Source organism: Mus musculus, chromosome 5 (assembly GCF_000001635.26).
Source record: "Mus musculus strain C57BL/6J chromosome 5, GRCm38.p6 C57BL/6J".
Classification (NCBI taxonomy): Eukaryota; Metazoa; Chordata; class Mammalia; order Rodentia; family Muridae; genus Mus; species Mus musculus.
The window spans coordinates 103,954,369-103,978,840 of NC_000071.6; the positions used below are offsets into that span (position 1 = coordinate 103,954,369).

Genomic DNA, 24,472 nt, shown 5'->3' on the forward strand with positions numbered 1-24,472 from the left:
ATTTCACAATGCGCAACTTTAATTTTTTTCAAAACCTATTTTTAATGATGGTTCTTAAATGCTTTAACTTCCCTCTTAGCTCACTACCCACCAGGAGTAGTGGGAAAGAAAGGACATGGGGAAGATAGACCTATTTAGAAATGGTTCTTTGGAGCAGCTACTATCTGTATTGTCTGGAAATCTGCAGTTCAGGTCACAGGTTAGCAATGGCAGCTCAATCTACTCACAAACACTTCACCGATACACTAGCAGTTCAGTTGGGCAGAGTCGGGTTAGCAACAAGGTGGCACGACCTAGCAGAGACAGCCAGGCCTCAGCCTTGGCACAAGTCAGTAGGAGGAATCAAGGGAGGAGCACCAGACAAAGTTCTCGTCTGTGCTCTCTCAGTGAAATGAAGACCAGCAAAGACAAGAGACCAACAAGTGTTGCACAAGCTAGCTCTATAAGCAAGCCAAGCTCAGCCCCCATCACCATCTGTTGAGTTCTATTTATACTCCTTCCAAACATCAGGTGTCCTCCATGGGTCTTGCCTCCGCACGTGCATCTGTCTCAGATGACATCACTCTGCCAATCAGCTCGAGTCCACAGAAGTAGCAAGAGACTACAGCACACCACCAGAAGTTTTTTTTTTTTTTATGCATTTCTCTCTAAGGAGTCCCAACAAATGGAGCTCAACTATGCAAAGTAAGTCAGACCAATACAAGTGTTTTGTTAGCAAAGAGTCCTTCATCACATGCCCTTCCATGTGCTTGCTTTAGCAGAACATCGTTTCTCCTGTGTCTGCTCCAGTGAATCAGTCTTTCACCAGTCTGCCTTAACTTTACGCCTGTGTCCAACTCAGGAAAATGTCCCTTCATGTGTTTGCCCCAGCAAAACACCACCCAACGCCACTGATTTTCTAAAGAACCCTTAAGTTTCCACTTCACACACACACACACACACACACACACACACACACACACACACACACACAGAGAGAGAGAGAGAGAGAGAGAGAGAGAGAGAGTGAGAGAGATATGCTATTTTAGTTAGAGTTTTGCTGCTGTGAACAGACACCATGAGCAAGGCACGTCTTATAAGTGACAACATTTAATCGGGGCTGGCTTACAGGTTCAGAGGTTCAGTCCATTATCATCAAGGTGGGAGCATGGCAGCGTTCATGCAGGCATGGTGCAAACACAGCTGAGAGTTCTGTATCTTCATATGAAGGCTGCTAGCAGAATACTGGCTTCCAGGCAGCTAGGATGAGGTTATTAAAGCCCACACCCACAGTGATACATCTACTCCAACAGGACCACACCTTCTAGTAGTGCCACTCCCTGGACTGAGCATATACAAACCATCACAGATACTCATATACCAAGGCATGGGTACAATGATCAGAGGACAATTTCTCTGAATCCCATCTGTCTTCCCATTACATGGGTTCTGGGAGTTGAATTCAGGTTGTTAGGCTTGGCAGCAAGTGTCTTCATCTACTGAGCCAACTCACAGGCCAGAGAAAACATTTTTAGCTGACAGGATACAACTGTCTCATATATTTTATGTTAAAAAAAATAAAAATCAGCCCTTATTTCTTAAGTGTTGTAAATATTTTGGCAGAAGGAGATGGAGTGAAATTCTCTTGGGTTTATACAGTCAGAGTGATGCAGCTAGCATGATGACATTATCTACAATATTTTATTGCTGTTAAGAAAATCACATAATTTAACTGGCTTAAAACATCAGTAATAGTAGCACATTTAAAATATGTGCTTATTCTATTTTATGTGTATGAGGGCTTGCCTGAATGACGTATGCGTACCCCACGAGTGCCTAGTGTTTGAGAAAGTCTGAAGAGGGTGTCAAATCCCCTGGGATTGGAGTAACAGGCTGTTGAGAACCACCATGTGGGTGCTTGGAACTGAATCCAGGTCCTCTGAAAGAAAGAGAAGTGCTTTTAAAACCTGAGCCCTCTCCTCATCACCCAGCTCATAGCTTTCTGGAGTAAGTACTCTCTTGTTCAGCAGTGTATGGAGGAAACCAAAGTGTTAGCAGGTCTGGGAGCAATGTTGCTGGGGCCTCTGGTCCTCTTCTGGCTCTGGACTATTGATCTTCACTCCACATGTGTACATCTATGAATCCAATTCCATTGGTTATGTCTGAACATGGTGCCGTCTTTTATTGTTGCACAGTGATGTCAGATGTTCATAGGCTCCTTACTACTGGCATTCAGTGTGGCCACAAGATTGGCCAAGAATGGTTTATTTGATAATAAAGAATTTAACAATTCAGGATCAAACGAGAGGAGATACTGGCCGCCTGTACCCAGAGCTTGATCCTGTGCCACAGCGCTCCATACCCAAATACCACCAGGAGAGAACTGGTCTCCCAGGAGTGTGGACATGCCTGTGAGTGTGGACAGGTAAGACCACCATTTCTGCTCAAATTCCTGGCCCAAGAGGGACATGCCCAGAGCCATCAGGACACTGGAACCAAAGAACAGTTGGGGACAGGATCCTTCTGGTTTCTGTCTGAACCCCAGAGCTGACCCTGTACCACAGCTTAAAACAGAGGAGTTTCCATTCCAAAAATTGGAACTTAAAACCGAAGCTTCCTACAGAAAATTCTTTTAGATTTATTTATTATTATATCTAAGTACACTACACTGTAGCTGTCTTCAGACACACCAGAAGAGGGTGTCAGATCTCATTACGGATGGTTGTGACCCACCATGTGGTCGCTGGGAATTGAACTCAGGACCTTTGGAAGAACAGTCAGTGTTCTTAACCATCTCACTAGGCCCCCAAAACTCTTTAAAAGATTCTGGTCTTTGTAAAACCAAAAAGGCCTGGAGCATCAGACTCTATGCCACAGAAAGAGTCCCTGGGAGGCAGAGGTAATCATGCCCAGTCAAAACCATCCAGGGTTGATGAAACTGCTTAGACACCCATCTGCTGTAGGACAGAGAAATGGGGACTAACCAATCTATTGACTGACAAAACTCACTGTGACTGGGGGCAGCCCAGATTAATGCTAGAGGACTTAGAAGGGGCTAAAACCTGTCTAATATCCAAAATTTTTAACCTACGCACTTCCCCACATTCCAAGGTGTGTTATTCTGCCCGATGGTTTAATTCATCTGGACAACAGCAATATTACCAAACCTCTGAGACTACTTGGTGAGCATATATTAATGGTTTGACTAAATATGCCTCTTCTGAGGCTTTCCAAACTAAGAGGATAGGTTGATCAGGACCTACAGGTATTTGAAGTTTCAGTTTCTGAATTAAAACAACAGTTAGATTCCCTTGCAGGTAGATTCTCCCTACAAAATTGGAGAGGCCTAGACTTCAAATGACATAAAGGAAACTATACATGGCTCTGAAAGAAACCTATTGTTTCTATACTAATTGGTAAGGAATAATTAGAGAAAATATAGACATGGTTGAGGAAGTAGTCAGTACCAGTCTCCATTCTCGTGGTCTCCCTGGCTAATGATTTTGTGTCAGCACTTTAATTCTCATTCTTCATCTTAAACTAAAACAGGATGAATCCATGATTTGACTCATTCACTAAGAACAGTGTGGAATGTAACAGGGTCCCAGATCTTAGCATATCTGACTCCATGATGGAAGTACTGTTCAGGCTGTAAAACTCAGCACTTAGACAGCCCTACCTGTCAAAACTAAAAGGCATAATTCATTAGGGTTCATTGTTTTGGTAAAGTCTCATAATGTACTAATGTTGCCTTTTAGCTTCTGTAGTTCCTCTTCCAGCTAACTGTTCTTGTTAACTGAAGTACGTCAACCAAGAACATGGTTTTTGTGCTTAAAAGCTCAACCTGAGGAAGGCTCAGTGCTACACTGGGATCCTGAACATCCAGTGTAGTCACCAGTCAGCTAGTAATGACTTTCCATTGGCTTGAACAGTCTTCTCTGGTGACTAGCCCACAACAGTGACCACTGCACTGATTTACCCAGTGGTCTGTGTATTTAGCCTGGCTTATTCTATTTCTAAGATCTCTAGACCCTGCAGCTTTTCCTAGGGTGGTAGACACCATGGACAGGAGACAGTGCACCTATAACCATGTAGGAATACTAAAATGTGCACTAGGCTCATGCTCTGGACCTCTCAGTTTTTTGGTTCCTGTGATCTTTGCTCAAAGACAGCTATAGAGTACAGAGCGAGAGAGAGAGAGAGACAGAGAGGGAGAGAGAGAGAGAGAGAACAGGAGTGGGCAAAGGACTGTGGGTCTGACTGAGCATTGCAGCTAAACTTCAGTGTGTACCTAATATTTACTTAGTATATATCGTGTCATAATATAATCACATATCGTATATACTGTAAAAAACAAAGTTTTAAGATAAAGAATTAGTCATAAACAGAAGTTTCAACCTTTACTTCACGTATTCCAGTGAACACACCTAGCCTGAGGTATGCTTACTCTCTTGTGGGTGCAATGAGATTAAAGTTCAAAGAAACTCCTTTGCTTGGCATAACACAACCTTTACCTGTGTAATGTAGCCTTTACCTGGTGTAACACAGCCTTTGCCTGGTGTAATGCAGCCTTTAATACACACACACACACACACACACACACACACACACACACACACACACGAGAGAGAGAGAGAGAGAGAGAGAGAGAGAGAGAAAGAGAGAGAGAGAGAGACAGAGACAGAGAGAAAGGAAGAGAGAGAGGCAGAGAGAGAAAGGTGCAGAAAAAGAAAGAGGAAGAAAGAGAGAAGCAGAAAGGGAGAGAGGGAGAGAAGATAGGTTGCTAGAAAATATATAACATTGTTAAATAAAGAACATTAAGTCCTTTTGAGCGGGTCGTGGTGGCGCACACCTTTAATCCCAGCATGCGGGAGGCAGAGGCAGGCAGATTTCTGAGTTCGAGACCAGCCTGGTCTACAGAGTGAGTTCCAGGACAGCCAGGGCTATACAGAGACACCCTGTCTCGAAAAAAAAAAAAATCAACCCCCCCCCCCCCAAAAAAAAAGAAAGAAAAAAAGACTCCTTTTGAAAGATGTCAGCCTTCCGGTTTATGTTTGGCCCAGAGCTGATCCTCTGCCACAGGGCTCCATACCCAAATAGTGCTGGGAGAGAGCTTGCCTCCCAGGAGTGTGGACAAGCCTTTGAACTCAGGTAAAACCACCACTGCTGCTCAGAAGGACCCTCCTGGAACTCTCAGGACACAGGAACCAGGAGCGGCCTGGGACAGAAGCTTTCTGGTTTGCGTCTGTGCCCGGAGCTGATCCTGTGCCACACCGCTACATACCCAAATACGGCCAGGAGAGAGCTGGTTTGCCAGGAGTGCTGACACACCCCCGAGCACAGGTAAGAGCACCACTTCTGTTCAAACTCGTGGCCCAAGCGAAACCTTCCCAGAGCCATCAGGACACAGGAATCAAGGAACAACCAGGCACAGGATCCTTCTGGTTTCTGTCTACACTCCAGAGCTGACCCTGTGCCACAGATCTCCATACCCAAATTCCTCCTGAGAGAACTGGTCTCCCAGAAGTACTAACAATGCAGACTTGCAGAAGGGACAAGCCACAGTCAGAGACAGCCAGACCAGTTAACACCAGAGATAACCAGGTGGCAAGAGGTAAGAGCAAGAACATAAGCAACAGAAACCAAGGCTACTTGGCATCATCAGAACCCAGTTCTCCCAACACAGTGAGCCCTGGATATCCCAACACACCAGAAAAGCAAGACCCTGAGTTAAAATCACATCTCATGATGATGATAGAGGACTTTAAGGACATAAATAACTCCTTTAAAGAAACACAGGTAAATGTCTAGAAACCCTTAAAGAGGAAACACAAAACTCCCTTAAAGAATTACAGGAAAACACAACCAAATAGGTGAAGGAGTTGAACAAAACTATCCAGGATCTGAAAATGGAAATAGAAACAATAAAGAAATCACAAAGGGACAACCCTGGAGATAGAAAACCTAGGAAAGAGATCAGTAGTTATAGATGCAAGCATCACCAGCAGTATACAAGAGGTAGAAGAGAGAATCTCAGGTGCAGAAGATACCATAGAAAACATTGACACAACAGTCAAAGAAAATGCAAAAAGCAAAAAGCTCCTAACCCAAAACATCCTGGAAATCCAGGACACAATGAGAAGACCAAACCTAAGGATAATAGGTATAGAAGAGAGTGAAGATCCCCAACTTAAAGGGCCAGTAAATATCTTTAACAAAGTTATAGAAGAAAACTTCCCTAATCTAAAGAAAGAGATGCCCATAAACATACAAGAAGCCTACAGAACTCCAAAGAGACTTGACCAGAAAAGAAATTCCTCCTGTCACATAATAATCAAAACATCAAATGCACAAAACAAAGAAAGAATATTAAAAGCAGTAAGGGGAAAAGGTCAAGTAAAAGGCAGACCTATCAGAATTCCACCAGACTTCTTACCAGAGACTATGAAAGCTAGAAGATCCTAGGCAGATGTCATACAGATCCTAAGAGAACACAAATGCCAGCCTAGGCTACTATACCCAGCAAAACTCTCAATTACCATAGACAGAGAGACCAAGATATTCCATGACAAACCAAATTTACACAATATCTTTCCACAAATCCAGCCCTATAAAGGATAATAGATGGAAAATGCCAACACAAGAAGGGAAACTACACCTTAGAAAAAGAAAAAGAAATCCTCTTTCAACAAACCCAAAAGAAGATAACCACACAAACATAAAAATAACATCAAAAATAACAGGAAGGATCTGTGGTCAGAAACTCAGACCTCACCCATCCTGTGGGGCTTTCTTTATCACAAGCATCTGTTGTGAACACATGGACAGGGAGCTAACTGGACTGAGGCTATGTGAGTGTCAAGGCCTCACAGGGCACCATCTTCCTGTGTTTTGTTCAATCTTGAAATGAAAGTGGGTTAGCAAAGAATACAGGACTTCCCCAAAAGCTAGATCCACACTTACCATGAAGACTACCTGATTTTAGTGGCAGCCAAGGATAGTTTAATCTCTTTAGTGTTCTGCTAAGGTGGTTGTAACTGGGTATTGAGTGTGGGGCTTTGTTACATGGCATTCTGTCTGAATTCTATGGTGTCTTTGGGCTTTTGGAATGAGACACTGAGGGACTGAAAACATCATGAGGACCCTCAAGACTGCTTATTTTTGTGAAAATGTCTTCCCTTTGCATATGATAGCTAGAGCTATTCAAAAGGAAATGAGAGGCAGACAGAGAAACAGATGAAAATAGATCATCAATAGAAGAAAGATATGTGATAATTAGATGGTTAAAAGATAGATCAATCACAAATACATAAGTGATTGATATATTAATAGTTTGATAGAATGAAAAGGTAGATTAAAAGGTGATTGATAGACAATAGCTATATATGTGTGATAGGTGGATAACTGACAGATGATACATATATTAGATGACAGAGAGATTAGATAGATGATACATAGACAGATTGATAGAAAAATATACACATACAAAGGCAATTACACATATAAATGAAATCACCCTATAACAAAGGAGACTTGTTTCTAACAGGGTATCTTTCCTCACCAAAAGAAGCTTCCAGTATTCAAACTCAATTACATTTTACTGAGATGTTGTCCAAATGTTTACATGGGAATCTGCAAAGAACTCAAGCTGTTACCATGGCCATATGTTTCTCTACACCACCTGTCAACAAGGTCCTATTGCTAAAGGCAACTCAACTCACTGAACATCTAGAAGTCAATCTGGTGACTACATAGACTCTTCACTCCTATCTACTAGTATCTTAGGTGTAGGAAGTCATTCTGCATGCTCCTAGGAAAAGAACAACAAACAAAGCCACACACCCATGGATCAACATTGGTGTTGTGCCTAAAAGATATGGTAGGAAAATGGTAGCCCAATGTTGTGAGAGTAACCAACCAAATCTGTTTTGACTTAAAGCCTACTACACAAGATGGAGCTTGTATCTAGCACTGCTTGGGTGAACAAAAACCAGACACTAGATAGCCCATGGACCTAGTATAAAAGATATTCTTCTATTCTTTAAAAAAGAAGAGCAATAAAATTATATGCTCCGGAAGAAGAAGAAGAAGAAGAAGAAGAAGAAGAAGAAGAAGAAGAAGAAGAAGAAGGATGAAACAGTGATACTTATATTCAGCTATGTTCAAAATGTGCTTATGTATATGCAATATCATATTCTACCATTAAAAAAAAGAGGAGATACTGTCTGCTTACCAAAAAGGTTGTTTCCATGAACTGAGTAGACAATAAACAAATACTTCCACCATTCTGAAATACTCATCAATAAATCATGACCCCGTGCTCGCAGGGACCTAGGAATTCTATGATGTGTCTCTAACTAAATGATTTGTGTAGATGGGGTCTTACTTAGGGATCTGTGCTTCCTGGGGTAGCCTAAGCGGCTGCAATGGTTAGCAGGAGTGAGAACTGTGACTGTGAAGATTATCATAGAAAAATATTTAGAAATGGAGCTGGACCTTGTAGGGAAGATATTTACACTCAAAATATGCAGACGTGGGCAAAAGAGATCATTGTCACATACTGAGGCATCCCTCTGAGCTTCACTTTAAAGGTATCAAAGCAAAATGTGGAAGTAACTCTGCAAGTTGATAGACAGGAGGTCAACACAGACTGCCTATGTAACCTGTCTTAGTCTGTGGGATCAGTCCCCTGCAGCAAAATACAGAAGCCAAAGGAAAACCCAGGAAGGTTTCCTGCTTCATAATGGGATCTGTGTGGGAGGTCATGTCACTGTTACTATGTATACGGTTGGGTATTTTCAGTTATTGCCTAATAGAATAAAAAGAAAAACAAATGTGTCCAAGGTCTTTCTAAAGCAAAGAACAAGGTGTTGAGATTTCACAGTTGCAAATCTGTGTCAATATTTGCTTCCCCAAGTTAGGTAAATAAAATGACCTCATTGTCCATTCACATGATGTGAAGAAAACCTCACACTGAGAAAAAAAATGTGGAACAAAAATACTCCTTCCTAATTCATATGTCAAGGAAACCAGGTAGAGTTTTCATCCTGTCCACAAAGAGCAAATTTAAAACACCACCAATCTCTCCATCGAAAGAGAAATCACTACAGCGTGCCAACATTTGCCCAAGACTTTATTATCTTGCCCTTTTGCCCACATTTCTATTTAGTAATTTATTTTATAAAAACACATGGATTGCCTTTTCCCTCCTTTACATATCCATTGCCAGAACCCACTACCAGGAGCTGAGACATCTATAAGTATAGGAAACTAGAAGGACAGTTGACCACGCTTATGCACTCGATGGCTGCTAGGGTCAAGCCTACATTTTAAACATGTGGAACACTTAAAACATGTGAAAGAAAGCTGTGTGTCCCCTCTAAACTTGGCTTCACATCATTGGTGTCCACACGTCTCTGCATGCACTACTTCATCTTGGTTTTGTGGCCCACAATTGCTTCAAATTGAATGTTCTGTATACGACTGATCGCTTTTAAGGCACGCTCAGGAAGAAACCTACATTAAAAATAAAATGAGAAATTTCAGTTTGAAGTTTTGATGCCAGTGTTCCTTTTTGTTGTCAATTTAAAAAGCGCCAAGAGCATACTTACTCAAGTCCAGTTTTCCTCTACTCTTTGCTTATTGTTTAGTCTCCCCTCCCCCACCCCATCTACAGTTATCTATATATAATATAGCGTTGTTCTCTCAGAACAGCAAAATTGGATGACGTCTTCTACCAATGACAACCTAAAACCGACACCAAGCTCACTTCCAAAAAACGGCAGTGTATTCTGGGGCCAAGAACTGAGAGTCCACCACATACACCCCCTTCCCCCCTCTGCCTGTGTCCAGACCTATTATTTTAGAGAAAGAAAAACTAAAGAGCCTTTTCAAAAGCTACTGCCTCTTAGTGTATTGCGCTGCCCAGCGGTTAAACATGGCCAACTGGAAATGAATACAGAAAACCATCAGCTGACTATAACAAGATGTGGAAGGAAGGGTTTACAGGGGCTGAATACCTCTCAGCATGTCGGAGGGTTAGGTCTGAGTTGACAGAATAGGGAAGGGTGTGAGTGAAGTGAAAGAGGCAGGAGGTGCGATTTCTACAGAGAAAGCCAAATTTCAGATCACATTGGTATTGTTTACTAAAGCAACATTTACTTCCCTGGATAGAGGGCAGAAGGTGGGAGAAGAGACTGGGAGGTGGGGACCCTGCTGTGAGGTGGTAAGGAGAGAGCTTGCTCAGGCCATTGAACAACAAGCCCAGAGACTAGTGATTGCTTCTGATCACAGAACTGTCTCTCTCCAAAAGGAGTTAAATGCAAGGAGCAACAAAAATCCCTGTTGCCAGCGTAACAAATCACCCACAGTGTGGCAAGGGCTTTGAGACAGGTAACTGGTCCTATCCCAGGCAGAGCAGTCAACCATTTTTGCACTTTGGTCATATACATGCCAATTTTGGAATTTTTTTTCAACTTTTAATGAGACCTGTTTTGAGCTGTGTTGAGGAAATTCAATTTGTGGGATTTTGCCCTCTTTGGGGGCTCACAAGCCTGAGATGAAAAGAAGTGATTCTATCATAAGGCTCTTGGGTTATAAATGAAGTGAAATAGAAACATGTGAAAGCATGTTATGAGACATTCGAGATGCACACTGTCACAAAGAACTGCAAAACTGAGCACCCGAGGGTTTAGGGAGATTGCCACGACAACAGGAGGGCCTGAGTTCAATCCTCAGAACACACACACAGCTGGGCATAGCTGTCAGCACTTGTAACCCCAGTACTGTGGGAATAGAGGGCCTGGGATATCCCTGGTGATGCATATCTATCCTAGCCAAGCTGGTGAGTCCAGGTCTCAATAAGAGATTGTATCAGAAAAAAAGAGAGAGAGGAAAGAGAGGGAGGGAGGGAGGGAAGGAAGAGGAAGAGAAGAGAAGAGAAGAGAAGAGAAGAGAAGAGAAGAGAAGAGAAGAGAAGAAAAGAAAAGAAAAGGAAAGGAAAGGAAAGGAAAAGGAAGAGAGGAGGGGAGGGGAGGGGAAGGGAGGGGAAGGGAGGGGAGGGGAGGGGAGGGGAAGGAGAGAAGAGAAATAAACCCAAATCAGAAACCTAGGTGGATGGTTCCTGAGAGCTTTGCCTCTGTCTCCACAAGTACCACATCTCTATCCCCCACATACACCACATGAACACACACACAGAGCCTTTATGGTGTGCCCATACCCTGTAGTTTTTCTTTCTTTCTGTTAAATAGACTTGAACAAAATTTGGGCCAAGATGGTAGATGTATTCCAGAAAGGGTATCAGGGAATCAAAGACTCATGGGTAAGGCAACATGGAAAACGTGACTTTCACTGCAGCCATGGGGAGTTTCCATAGCAACATTTCTAACATTTGTGTTTGAGTGTTTCAGGGTTCTGCGAGGAACTTACTTTTCCAGGATCAGAGAAATATTGATATAGGATGGAACGAAGATCATTTTCTTGTTGGTAAGTATTCCATTGATCAGACTCCTTGCAACTTCTTCCGGCTCTAATACAGGCCATAACCTGAAGGAAAGGGGGAAAGAGTTTATCTCCGTTTATATTTTATTTCTTCCTTTGGATGCTGGAATTAAATCCAGAACTTTCACACATACCCTGATGTTGAGGTAAAACCCCAGCCTCTTGATTTATATTGTTTTTAATTAACAAATGAAGGAAATTATCCTGTCTCTTCACCAAATTTAGAATTAGGATTTACAATGTTCCAGGCTTCCCTGAGTGAACATCACCCTCTCCCCTTCCCACATCCCACACTGATAACTTGTTATCATGTTCTTGTACTCTTGGGTCCAGTAGGTCTGTCTGTTACCTCACCAGGTCAAAATAATTAAATCACAACAAGGTACAAGATGGGGAGGGACTGAGGAGCCAGGGGACAAAATGGCCAGGAAGGAAACACCGGATCTCCAATGCCTGCTGTATGTAAAAAGAATATTCTATGTCTGAGTACACTTCCCGTTGTGTGTGGGTATCCACAGAGCTGAGTTGTTCTGAGGCATCTCGTACTAAGATTTGCTTCTCCTGCAATTTTATGGGAATTTAAGATTTGTACAAGGAGTGTTCTGTTACAGCACTGGGGCGTTTCGTGATTCAAAAGTTGCACCCGTGTATAACTGAGAAATGCGTATAACCCATGTCCAGTGTTGGAGCCTTGCCCATTAATGAAGAGGAGGGAAAAATCAAAGCATAAAAATGGATTTTAGATGTCACACCAAGGTTAGCATGCCGAGGCAAGGCTGTGTGGGTGTTGGAACTGAATCCCATGAGATAGTCTGTGGTTTCCGCAGACTCCCGTGCGATTGTGATGCCTGTGATGTGGACTAGCAAACCATCACACAGCAGCACAAATCAATTCTTTTTAGATTATCCTGCCTCTGTCTCTCCCCTTCCTAATTTTGCAATGGAGTCTTCAATCCAGCCTTAGAGCCACATCTGACATGGGCACCTCAGTGTCAGCCTAGGGGTTGAGATCATGCTACTGGACTTATTTAAATGATCGTGACATGCTTGTTAAGTACCTATGACCTACTCAAGACTCCATTGCCTGGAGGGGGGGGCTCCCGCTTAAAGGTCTTCCATCTCACCTTGTACTCGGGTTTTTGGTGAAGCCAGTATTCACGAACACAGGGCAGAGACACGAGGTTTGGATACCGGTTTTCCCCAAGGTGTCCAGTTCTGCGGTCAGTGCTCGGTGGAAGCCCACAGCAGCAAACTTGCTGGAGCTGTGAGAAAATCAGCCATCAGCAAAGGTGTGTGTGTGTGTGTGTGTGTGTGTGTGTGTGTGTGTGTGTGTGTGTGTGTGGTGGTGGTGGTGGTGGTGGTGGTGGTGGGGACAGTCTCAGCTGCCTGAGAGAAGGCAGCTTCATGTGTCCAGACCTGTCACCTGCCGCTCGAGTTTATTTTCTTATGTAGGAAGCAGAATTCTGAGCATGCAAAATACCTGTTTCTTTTTCCTTTTTTCTTTTAGGTGCTGGGGATTGAACTCAGGGATTGACACATGCATGTCTTCAACCATTGCTAACCCCAAAGCCCCTGTTTCTAACTTCTAACTAGCAAAGATAGCAAAAGGACCACTTTACAGATAGGCTTAATGTTTCTCACTGTATGTGTGACCCTTCTCTATGGTCCAGGCAACCTTCCAAGTGCTTCTTAATCAGGTTTTATTAGTTTTTATCTCCAAAAATGTGAGTCAGAAAAACACACTTAAAACACTGTGAAACCAACATCGACAAACTTGTGGGTCTGAGCTCATTTCTCTTCTCTTGATTAAAGAGCTGATGTTTTCTCCCTTGACACTGGCAGTCTCATGTGTGTCCTAATGTCACAACGAGTATTTGGAGCAAAGGGGCTCCAGATGGCATTGGTAGGGTTGTGTTTGCATGTGCAACCTTTAACCTTTTGTTCTTTCATTTTTCTGATTATAAAATATAGATAACAAAATATAAGGCTGTCTTGGAGAATTCAATAAATTAGCATATGCATATATGGAGCTATATAAGTTTTAATTGTAGTTTTTGTCCAGGTGACAAAAAATATCAGTGTTAGAAGTTATTGCTGTCTCTGTCTTCCTCTCCTGTGTGCATGTGTGATGTGTGTGTGTGTATATGTGTGTGCATATGTGAATGTGTGTTGTGTGTGTATGTGTTGTGTATGGTGTGTGTGGTGTATGTGTGTGCATGTGTGTGTATTGTGTGTGTATGTGTATGTGTGTGAGTGTGTGCGTGTAATGGAAACCTGAACTACACTGAAATTTAACTCATCTGTGACCATGTATAGTGTGAGAGATTGCTTAGTCCATGGTCAAGTTTAGCTTTGAATATGCCTATAAAGAAATAACACCTGCATCTGCTACATCCACAGATCTTGGTAAAAGTGTTTCTGAGATCATCGTATAGCAGTAAGGAAACAAGATGGCAATAGCAGACTTCTCAGGGATATGCTGCAGACTGCGAGTGTGTCTGGGTCCCTGGGACATGGTGTGCAGTGTGTGCATCTCCTGGGAAGGCAGGGCTGCTCCGTTCTCTTCTCTCACACATGCACACACATAGACCACGCTATACCTCTGTGCTTGTGTTAGCTTCTGGGCACTTTACTAGGCTGTGGGCATTGAGGCCTGAAAACTAATAATCCCTAATAATTTCCTATAATTAATCCCTATAATTATTTAGTTATATAATATATGAATACATTTATAAAATTATAGTATATAATATTTATAAAACACATAAATATACTAATTATAATAATCCCTATAAATAATCCCCAAACTAATAAGCAGAAATGCACAGCGCTGTGAGCAAGAGACACCTACCAATAAGGGATGAGATAAGGAATCACTCCATGGCCGCACACCGAAGCCACTGTGACAATGTGGCCAGAGTTTCTTCTCAGCATCGATGGAAGGAGTGCTTTTATGATCTTAAGGTCCACGTAAAAAGAACAGAAACAATGACACGGTTATTAGGTGGATTCCAGGCCAGGCTCTTTCATTTCCAATGCCTCCACCATAGCGGAGGAGGAGGCATTGGAAATTACACACTTGTAAGACCCTGAGGTTCCTTCCACACAGTGACAGAAAGAGAGAGTAACTGTGATGGTTCCAGGCAGTACTCAGAGTGTCCCTTAGATCATGCAGAGGACCTGTGCAAGCGTGCATACAGCACTCAGAGCTGAGTCCCCTAGATTGTGCTGAGGACCAGTGCTAGCGGGCGAGCATGCCCCTTCATCCCTCCAGGAAGAATTAAGTAGCTCCTTCCGGGATTTGCCACAGAAGCAACATTGTTACTTTTCCGCCGTGCTAGGAATTAACCAGAGGACTTTGTGCATGCCAGGCAAGCCTGGTGCTGCTGAGCCCTAAGCAATATTGTCAAGGGAGAGATCCACCAGTGCGGGAACTGGAGGATGGTTTACCGTTTTACAAGTTCTTGGCTCCAATTTGAAGAATGGGGATCTTTACTCACGTCAAAGCGGTGGAAGCTCTATCCTGGCCCACAACCACCGTGCACAGGGAGCAGACCCAAATCTCTCTCTTGTAACAGTATACAGTATAGGATACATTATGGGAAACAAAAGCCTCACTGTACAGTGGGAAATATCAGAACATTTTATGAGAATTTTACAGACCCACTCTTCAAATTCTGTGTAAATTCCTAGAGCCCAGGTTGCCAAGATAATCCCCCTATCAGCCCTGCCTGCAGATCTGTATGGAGGTAATGAGGGCTCCTGGTTCTCTAAACCTCTACCTTTTGATATATTTTGTGACATAGTTATAATTTCCTATTAATTATTAGATAACTAGTATATAGGGTCCCTGTGTTGTGTGACTGTCATGTTAGCTGGGTCATGAGGATGAAGGATGTTCTTCAAATCCAGGTTTGCTCCAGGTGCTATAGTAATTTTGAGGTCCCACGGTATTAATTCATACAAATGCTCCCTCCAAAGGGCTGAGAAGGGTACTTCAGTTTCTCACAAACTCCCAATAGTAAGGAATTGGATTCATTCTCTCTACACTCCAGAACTAATAGGCATGCTCATCCCACCGCCCATAGGCTGCTTATGACTGAGATTAGCTGGGAATATAGATCAATGCAAATTTGTGAGCTACAGTAAAACATTTTGAGATTGTTTCCCCCCCCTATTGGTAACTCAATTGTGAAGTTCTCAGGCAGGAACTTTGTAGATAATAATGTTATGTCAAAATGTCTACTTATCTCAGAGCCTAACTCTAAGTGTCCCCAACTTCTGCACAAATCTAAGTATTCTATGTCCTTTCAGCTCTAAACACCTATGAAAGGAAGATGCAGACCAATGTATGCAGCATACATTTCCTCTAAAATAGTGAAAAGATGTACAGAGGAAATATCAGTAAACCTTTACAAATATTTTTAATTAATAAATTTTTTATTATTAATTTACTTTTTGTAGATCTGGTATTCATCAGGCCCTATGTTAGATTTTGTTTGACAAAATAAACCAAATGGCTCTCTCTTTTGGGTGTCCTGTGTCTCCTTGAACTCTGAACCCTGTTGCCAGAGACCTGTGGCTCTTCTATTCAAACACATTATAAGATTCCTGACTTGCAAAACAAAAAACAAGGCTGGAGAGATGGCTCAGTGGTTAATAGCACTCCCAGAGGTACTGAGTTCAATTCCCAACAACCTCATGGTGGCTCACAACCATCTGTAACGGGATCGGATGCCCTCTTCTGGTGTGTCTGAAGACAGCTACAGTGTACTCACATACATAAAATAAATAAATAAATAAATCTTAAGAAACAAAACCAAAAACACCTCCCTCCACAAATATTGTGACCTCAATGAGTTTCCTGTACCGAAGAGATGTCAGACACACACACCCAGAAATGTTTCTGACTTACCCAAAAATGTCCGAGGATATTGACCTCAAAGGTCTTGGTGATCTCCTCGTCCTTGGCACTAAGAAGGTCTGCTGGATATATCGCCCCGGCGTTGTTTACCACGATCTCGACATCACCTACTTCTCTCTTTACCTTTTAAAATGCACACACAGGACCGGTCATTCTCACAAAGCTCATGTTGATAGGAGACAGATGGGTAGAGGCATTTTTATGTTCTATATTATAAGGATATATATACTCCACCATGTAAAAAGAAACCAGAGCATACACAATATTTATAGCTCAGCAACTCCACACCATGTGTTCTGAGCTAACCACTCCACACCCTACCCCTAGCCATCCCAAGAGTCTAAGATTGATACCAGCATAAACTAGGCCAACTCAACTCCAAGAAATGCCTGAGCCCAATAACACAAAAGGAGGAAGTTGTCCAAGGGATGATAATGAGAGACACACAGACATCACAGCGTGACATGGAAGACAGATATCCAAGATATCGATCTGACTTCCAAGAATAAAGAATAGCTTTACGATGCATTTCTGTCTGGGCTCACTGGCTTTGGTGACAGCTAGCTTGGTCACTATGCCATCTAGGCTTTTGTTATTCCAGTGCACGAGGTCTCAGAGTTCAGGCGTGAAAGAACCAGCCCAAGCAGTGACAGGAAGGGAAACCTGTCATGAGGTAGGGCTAACCTGTTTTGGTTAAAACCCTAAATTCTGTGCTCAGTATGTGATAGGTAGGGTGAAAACTTATGAACTTAAATAAACAAGAATTAATGTTTGTGCTGGTAAATAATACTTAAGTTCTGTTAAGATATTTTTAAAGTGTTAAGTAATTAATCTTGGTTTTGCTACCCACTGGCCACGTGGTCTTTGTCTGGGCCAAACCTTCCAAGCTTCTATTTGCTTATCTATAGTGAGGCTAATGGGATTTTTAAAAATTAAATCAGATTAAAGAAGGCAGTAGCTTAGCGGAGGGTTTGTTTTTTGTTTTTTTGTTTTTTGTTTTTTGTTTTTTTTTTTTTGGTAAGCTCTTGATGTTCACTTTTTGAAAGAGTAGGTATTGTGGGGTGGGGAGACGGCTCAGTGGGTAAAGGCATTTTCTTCTCCCCCTCCCCCCTCCCCTTCCCTTTCCTCTTTCTCCTCTTACTCCTCCCCTCCTCCCCTCCTCCTGCTCCTTCTTCTTCTTCACCACCACCACCACCACCACCACCTCCTCCTCCTCCTCCTCCTCCTCCTCCTCCTCCTCCTCTTCTGTTTTTGCCATACCTAACAACCCCCAGAATCCCCATCATGGAAGGAGAGACCAGCTTTCAAAATTTGTCATCTAAATTCTACATACACCCCCACCATGCGCGCGCGCACACACACACACACACACACACACACACACACACACACACACGATGCAGTAAATAAAACAAATACAATGTTTAAAAAGTCATTAACTCTGTTTTTCATAAAAGACTAGATTATACGCAAACCAATAAAATCTCAGAGGGAATAAGTTAAAGAAAAAGCAGAACAAAGTCTAATTTTAAAAAAGTTAGAAAAGAGATCAAATTTTCTCTTGATAAATCATCTTTCGTTTCCTCTGGGCCAAACTTTTTAGACACAGCAGATTTGACTCAGAATATGAAACAGTGACAGAGGCCAGAGCTGAGTGGATATTAATATTCACTCCTTCGGTCACACAGCAACTTGACAGGGCGGCTGCCGTCTACCGGAAGTCAACCTTCCCTAGCCCACCTTTTCGTTTCCCAGCTCAGTGTCAGCTGATGCGACACCTGCACCCGGGTTCTCACCTGATCCACAGAGTTGTAAATCTCGGCCCGGTTGCTGCAGTCCACCACAAACACGTGCACGACGGCCCCCAGTTTCCTGCATTTGTCCGCGGTTTCCTCAACACCACGCTGGGCGGGGTGGGGGGCGGGAGGGGTGAAGGAGGGGGGAGGCAAATTTGAGAAAAGATCAGGCTCTGTAAAATACTTTCGGATCCTTGTCCAATAAGCCTCGTTATGTGAACTCATCTAACTACATTAACTAATTAGCTGGCCAAAGCAGCAGCGGAATCAAAGAGAAACAAGCCCTTCGGGTTAAGGCTTTTGCAGCTTCGCATCTTGTCCTGGGAGTGCCTGTAGGTGATTTGTCTAGCGTCATGCTGTGGTAGCATGAAGGGCTTCCTATAAGTTATCGAAGATGCTGCTCCTCACAGTGTCAGGGAAGATGTCTGAGCACGGAGGACAGAAGGAAGACTAGTCCACACAGTTGCCGGGCATCACCCATTGTTGGCAGTAGAGTGCTAAGCAGCCCTCTAGAGTGACACTAGATGGCTTATCACAACGTGGATTCACCCCCGCGGATGCGAGGAGAAAATCTTATCCAGGAAAAGCTTGCACGAGGAAACTGTAACTTACTACACGTGACAGTCTTAACTGAGTATTTATTCTTCTGAAGCTCTGGAGGGAAAAAGGCCAAGAGCCAACAGCTGAATTCTCACGAAAGTGAGAATTGCACACAAGTCCTCCAAGACATGGAGACAGCTAATTTTTAGCCTAAATCCAGAAGCCTCTTACCTAAGATTGTCCTAATGTGGTGTGTGTGTGTGTGTCTGTGTGTCTGTGTGTTCTCTCTTGGTGTTTTAGACCAGGTGTCATTCTCTATCCCTTGCTTACTATGTGAACCCTAAGCGGGTCTTCAACTCAGGCCAATCCTCCTGCCTCAACCTCCTCAAGCACTTACAGGTGTGAGTCACTACCCTTGGCTTTTTTTTTTTTTTTAACCTACATTTCAGGAAAATTTGGACTCTTTCCAAGTTTTGACACCTATTGATTTTATGGGGTTCAAATTCTTTTTAAAAATCACACTTTTTCCTCTGATGGTTGTCCCCACTTCTCTGTGAGGACACCCAGGAAGCTCTTTCTTGTGCAAGCTGGGATGGCAATAGTGTAGCCATCATTTGGGCCTTGCCTGAGTGGATGGTATGTTTGGCTTACACTGCTTGCCTCCCCTCCGACCCTTTGCATTTCCTTATCTTGGCTAAACCACAAAGCAACAATAGAAGTCTTAAAGAACAGACTTTAAGGAGGGTTAAGGTGTCACTTACGAAACCAACATAGTCTTCACATAGACTTGGGATGGACTGCCGCATAGAGCATAGGTCCTCGTGGGGCTGTGGAATAGAGCTGTGGTCTGGGTAGGAGAGTTTTCCACTAATGTTGGCTTTATTTCCACTAATGAAGGCTGCTTACTGTCAGATGGCCCAGCTGCCCTCCTCACTAGCCTCATACAGACGTCAGAGCTGTAGAGAGAGGCAGTAACCAGAGCCTCAAGCAAAGATTTGACTGAAGAAGAAACAATTTATCAGTGTTACTTTCTTCAGTAGCATAAGCAAAAGATGTGACTGAAGAAACAGTGTATCAGGGTTACTTTCTTCGCCACCAGCAAGCCATCCCTACTCCTGTAACAAGCCCTCGTCTAGGCTCAAGTTAGCAATCCTATCTAAAGTCATTAGCACACACACATGAAAGCACAAGGGGGCACTTAGAAAGGGGGTCAGCAAGAGTGGGAGGGGACCAGAGATAATGATGGGTGAACAGTGAATATGACCAGAATATACACATCTATGAAAGCTTACGGTGAAACCTAGCATCATGTATGAGTGATAGATGCTAATAATTTGCGAACTATCCAGCCTTATAATTAATCTGGAGCATGGAAGAATGTATCTCTTCGTCACTTTTGCACAAGAAACACCTTCTGGGGTGTCAACCCCTCTGCCCATTGCTAATCCCTGTGTCCTTTTTATTAACGTACAAACTAGTATGTTCCATGATGACATTCCCACACACGAGGCATGACAGAGCCCATGCTTGCTGCCTTCCCCTACCCTCTTTTGTCTCTTGCTATAATTTCATCTGTAGCCAGGGCTGGGTTCTAACTTGCAGCAACCCTCTTGCCTTGGTTCCTGGTCCAATGCTGGGACCAGAGCAGAGTGACCTCCCCCCCCCCCCGCCCCCCACTGATCCTTCCCTTTGTGAGTCTGGCTCCCTTTTCACCTAAAGTTGTGACTGCCAGTTTTTTCCACTGTCCAGCAAACAGAATGATGTCATTCTTCCAAAAGACTGAACGATGTCCTGTGTGTGAAACCACATTTTCCAACCCATGTCTCTGGGTGGGCACCTTGGCTGGGTCCACAGTTTTGCTATTGTGTCATTGCGTTCTTCTTAAATTTGCTTTTCATTCCTTGCATACACATGTATGCTCTTATTATTTTATCCCCTGTTACCTTCCTGCAGCCCCTCCCTCCCCACTGCTGAATTCCCTTCCTAACAGTTGTGTTTCACATCTCTGTGCCACTGTTTTTAAAGCTGGGGGTGGAGGAGGCTTCTCTGTGGCCTTGCTTCTTGCCTTTTAAGGAAAAGGAGCCATATTTCTTTGATGGAAAGCTAGCTGGCCTCTCAGTGAACAGGGAAACTGGAGTTACACTTGCAGCTTTTCAGTCAATCATTTGATGTCTTAAATGTTTCATCATGAAGTTCAAGAATTCAAAGAGAAATTTACAAGGTTGAGTTACTCAGTTTTCAGGCACAGGAAAAAAAAAGTGGAAGTCATCTTTAATGTGACCTCTTTCTAGTTTTACTCTTTCTGTGTCTGAAAATTTTCAAATTAAAGGTAGTCTACTAAGTATTGATGTCTTCCCACCATGCACACTTGGGAGGTGATCTGAAGACCCGTGGACCATCTTCATGATGTATTCTCATTCTCGTTTATATTTTTTACGAGGGACTGAGAACAGCTGACTCAGTTTTCTCAGCTCCAAGAAGACTGCCTGGGACCTGTGCAGGATTTGATAATCTCAGAATCATCTCCAAGTACCGTGTTAGCTCATCTTGCCCACCAACGCCTGTATCTGCTAAGCAAAGATGCATGGTGCCTCTCGGGATTCTTCACTGCTCAAAAGGAACCAAAGCAGATTTAGCTCCTTATGTTCAAGAGCGTTCTGAAGGCTGGGAAAAGTGGTGTTAACTGCAGATGGCAAAAACGTAACAGAGGGTTACCTGAAGCCGAGCAAAACCCCAAGGAAAGCTTTGGAAACTCTGCTTCTCAACAAACAAACAAACAAACAAACAAACAAACACCAAAACCCCAGTCTCTCTAGTCTGAGCCACTGTATCCGGTACATGACAGCAGCGGTTTGTGGTTTCCTTGTAGTGCTGAGGCTCACACCCAGCCACAACTGGATCTAATATCTAGTTTGTATATTCTAGATAATTGTTGTACCGCTGGGCTACATCCCCAGTCCAGTTCTTCAAAGATTACAATCCCAGAGACAGTTTGTTGTGGCACATCTTTTTCACGACCTTTTGGGAATGTGCATGTTTAGGAGAAAGTGACACAGGACGTCAACACTTTCAGACTTAAGGTAGTTAAGAGCATTTATAAATAAACAGAGATCAACAACCTCTTAAATGTACTAGTGAAAGCCAGGCACTGGTGTAGACATTTCCATATGTGATGCTGCGTGCACCAGGCCATGCTAAGCACTTAAGTATTATTCTTTACCCTTCTTGCTCAGGACCCGGCAAGTATTTTTTCTTCTTCTGCAAAAGGTCAGATGTAAGTATTTTAGGATTGCTGGAGTGTGAGTGGAAGTACCATGGGTTTCTGCTGTTAGTTCTTCATGTGGTTTTGTTTGTTTGTTTTGAGAATCAATCCCTCAAATGTGTAAAAACCTGAGCGGTTGCTCGGTGATAGAGTGCTTGCCTGGCACGTGCTAAGGTACTGTGGCTCAGTGGTAGGTACTAAGACCCAGCTTCAGTCTATCACAGAAAGGAACAAATGAATAACAGAATAAATGAAAATCTAAAAGTATAAAAGTCACCCCTAGCTGTAATAAACTGCATATTGGCCAATTTGGTTGCTGGCAATCATTACCTGTAGATTTTGTCTCCCTCTGAGATTTTATCCCAATGGTAGAGTTTTTTGTTTGTTTTTTGTTTTTTAAATTTGAAGTTGAGGTAAGTTATGTGGCTTGCCTAATTTCAGCAGCTGGGAAGCTCTCTGGCTCCTGCGTCTCTTGTTATCAAGTTGTACACCACAGTAGAACCAACCAACCAACCAACCAACCAGTCAAACAAAATGAAACCCCCCAGGCTTAGTTCTCCAGCTCGTTGGTTCCATCTTGTTCACCTGTCGCAGGGATCCAGAAAGGACCCAGGAGTTTATTAAAACTTTGAAAAAGGAAAACACAGAGAAAAGCCAGCACTAAGTTACGTCTCTAGAGAAACATATGCCTTGTTATTTTGTGACTTTAAAAGATTGTTAGAAACACCTATTATTACCTTATTGATATCCCATAGAACCAGTCTGCTTTTCTGCTTTGCAAATTCATATGCAGTCAGCCTGCCTATTCCGTGTCCGGCCCCCGTGATGAGAACGGTCTGCCCGGTCACAGATTTCCTTCTCCGGGGAATGAAGAACTTTACCAGTGACTCCAGGTAGGAGTAGATGATGACGCCCACCAGAAGGAGAAATTCCAGGATGAGGTTCATGGCTCTGTTCTCACAACAGACACCTCTGCTCAGAGCTCCACAGAGAGCCCTGTCAGGTATTATGGGCTGCTGCAGAAGAGGCAGACTTTGACTGTGTCCCCTGACGAATCAGATACACCTTTGGTTTTTGAAATGATGCCAGTCTCTAACACAAGCGCAGCATAGGTCAGGGAACCCAGTGGGATGTGCCCTTTGGACCTGGTTATCTGAAAAGCAGTTATGCACCATGTTTCGACATGAAACTTCACCTCTCAAAGCTATTCTGGAAGTATTGCATCAGCTAATGGTCTGTTATCATTTGAATGTGTGTGTGTGTGTGTGTGTGCATGCACGAACACAAGCAAGCACATGTGTGCATTCATGTTAAATCAGGGTTGGGGGAATTAGAAATAGAAACATTATATTAAAGAAACTTTAAGGGATTAGTGACATGGCTTAGCAGTCAAAGTGCTTGCCATGCAAGCCTTTTACCTGAATATGATCCCCAAATCCATAGTGGAAGGAGATAGCCAACTCTACACACACATACACACAGAGAGGGAGACACACACACATAGACACACACTCATGTACACACACAGACACAGACACACTTACATACAGATGCACACATACAAACATACATGCATAGATACATACACACACATACACACACGCATAGACACATATACATGACACATATACATGTACACACACAGACACACACATGCACACACATACACAAATGCACACACTCACATACACACAGACACACATGCACACACACACACATGCATATAAAGTAAAAATGAGGAAGCTAAAATATGGGTCAACAAAGCTTAGCTGTTGAACGCATGCATTCACAGTTATGATCTTCCTCTGAAACCCCTGAGGTGGAGGAGAATGTAGGTTATAGGAAACAGCCAGTTCTCGCCATAACACTGGGAAAATCACCAGACCAGATATCATACACGTCAACTTAAAAGTGCTGCCACTGTCTCAGCCTGGGCGGTGGTGACAAATACTGTGGGCTAGGTGGCTTATTACACAGTCCTAGTGTCTGTGTAACCTAAGCTGTATGTGTGTCAAGTGGGAACTGGCATCTTGGTTTGCAGACAGCTGTCATTTCATGGCCACTGCACCCCAAAGAATGAGGAGGAACTTCTCTGTGGTCAACTTTATAAAAACCATAGACAGCCATCGTGACGTAATCACCTCCCAAAGTTCCAACATTCTATATTAATAGGAGCTAGATTCCAGCATAAGAAATTAAGGGGACACATTCTGGATAGAGTAACTTCTAATAGTGGAAAAGGAGAGATCACCCTTGTCCATCAATGGATGGGTAAAATATCAGACATACATACGATGGGATAGTATTCTTCCTTTAAAGAAAGAAATTCAGATACATGCTACAACATGGTGATCCTCAGTTATAATATGCAAAAGGAAATAAGCCAGACACAAAACCTCCCACGTTCTGAATCTGTTTGTATGAGGCACCTAAGACAGTGAGAGGCCAAACCTACTCCATCTTAGGACCAAC

The 24,472-nt window shown here is 43.0% G+C and overlaps 1 protein-coding gene across 2 annotated transcripts; it reads right to left on the reverse strand.

The window, feature by feature from the left end:
- Positions 1-1,073: 1,073 nt before the first annotated feature.
- Positions 1,074-23,020, reverse strand: Hsd17b13 (hydroxysteroid (17-beta) dehydrogenase 13). Of its 2 annotated transcripts, none has more exons than NM_198030.2 (7): positions 22,738-23,020; positions 18,199-18,306; positions 16,394-16,525; positions 14,330-14,436; positions 12,603-12,740; positions 11,407-11,523; positions 1,074-1,918 (listed from the first exon to the last, which is right to left on the reverse strand). In NM_198030.2, the coding sequence occupies exons 1-7, from the start codon at positions 22,945-22,947 to the stop codon at positions 1,816-1,818; spliced, it is 915 nt and encodes a 304-aa protein (NP_932147.2). In that variant the 5' UTR covers positions 22,948-23,020; the 3' UTR covers positions 1,074-1,815. The 2 variants fall into 2 exon arrangements, with proteins under 2 accessions (NP_932147.2, NP_001156958.1); NM_001163486.1 differs by lacking the exon at positions 1,074-1,918 and adding an exon at positions 9,097-9,495.
- Between the last annotated feature and the right edge of the window lie 1,452 nt (positions 23,021-24,472).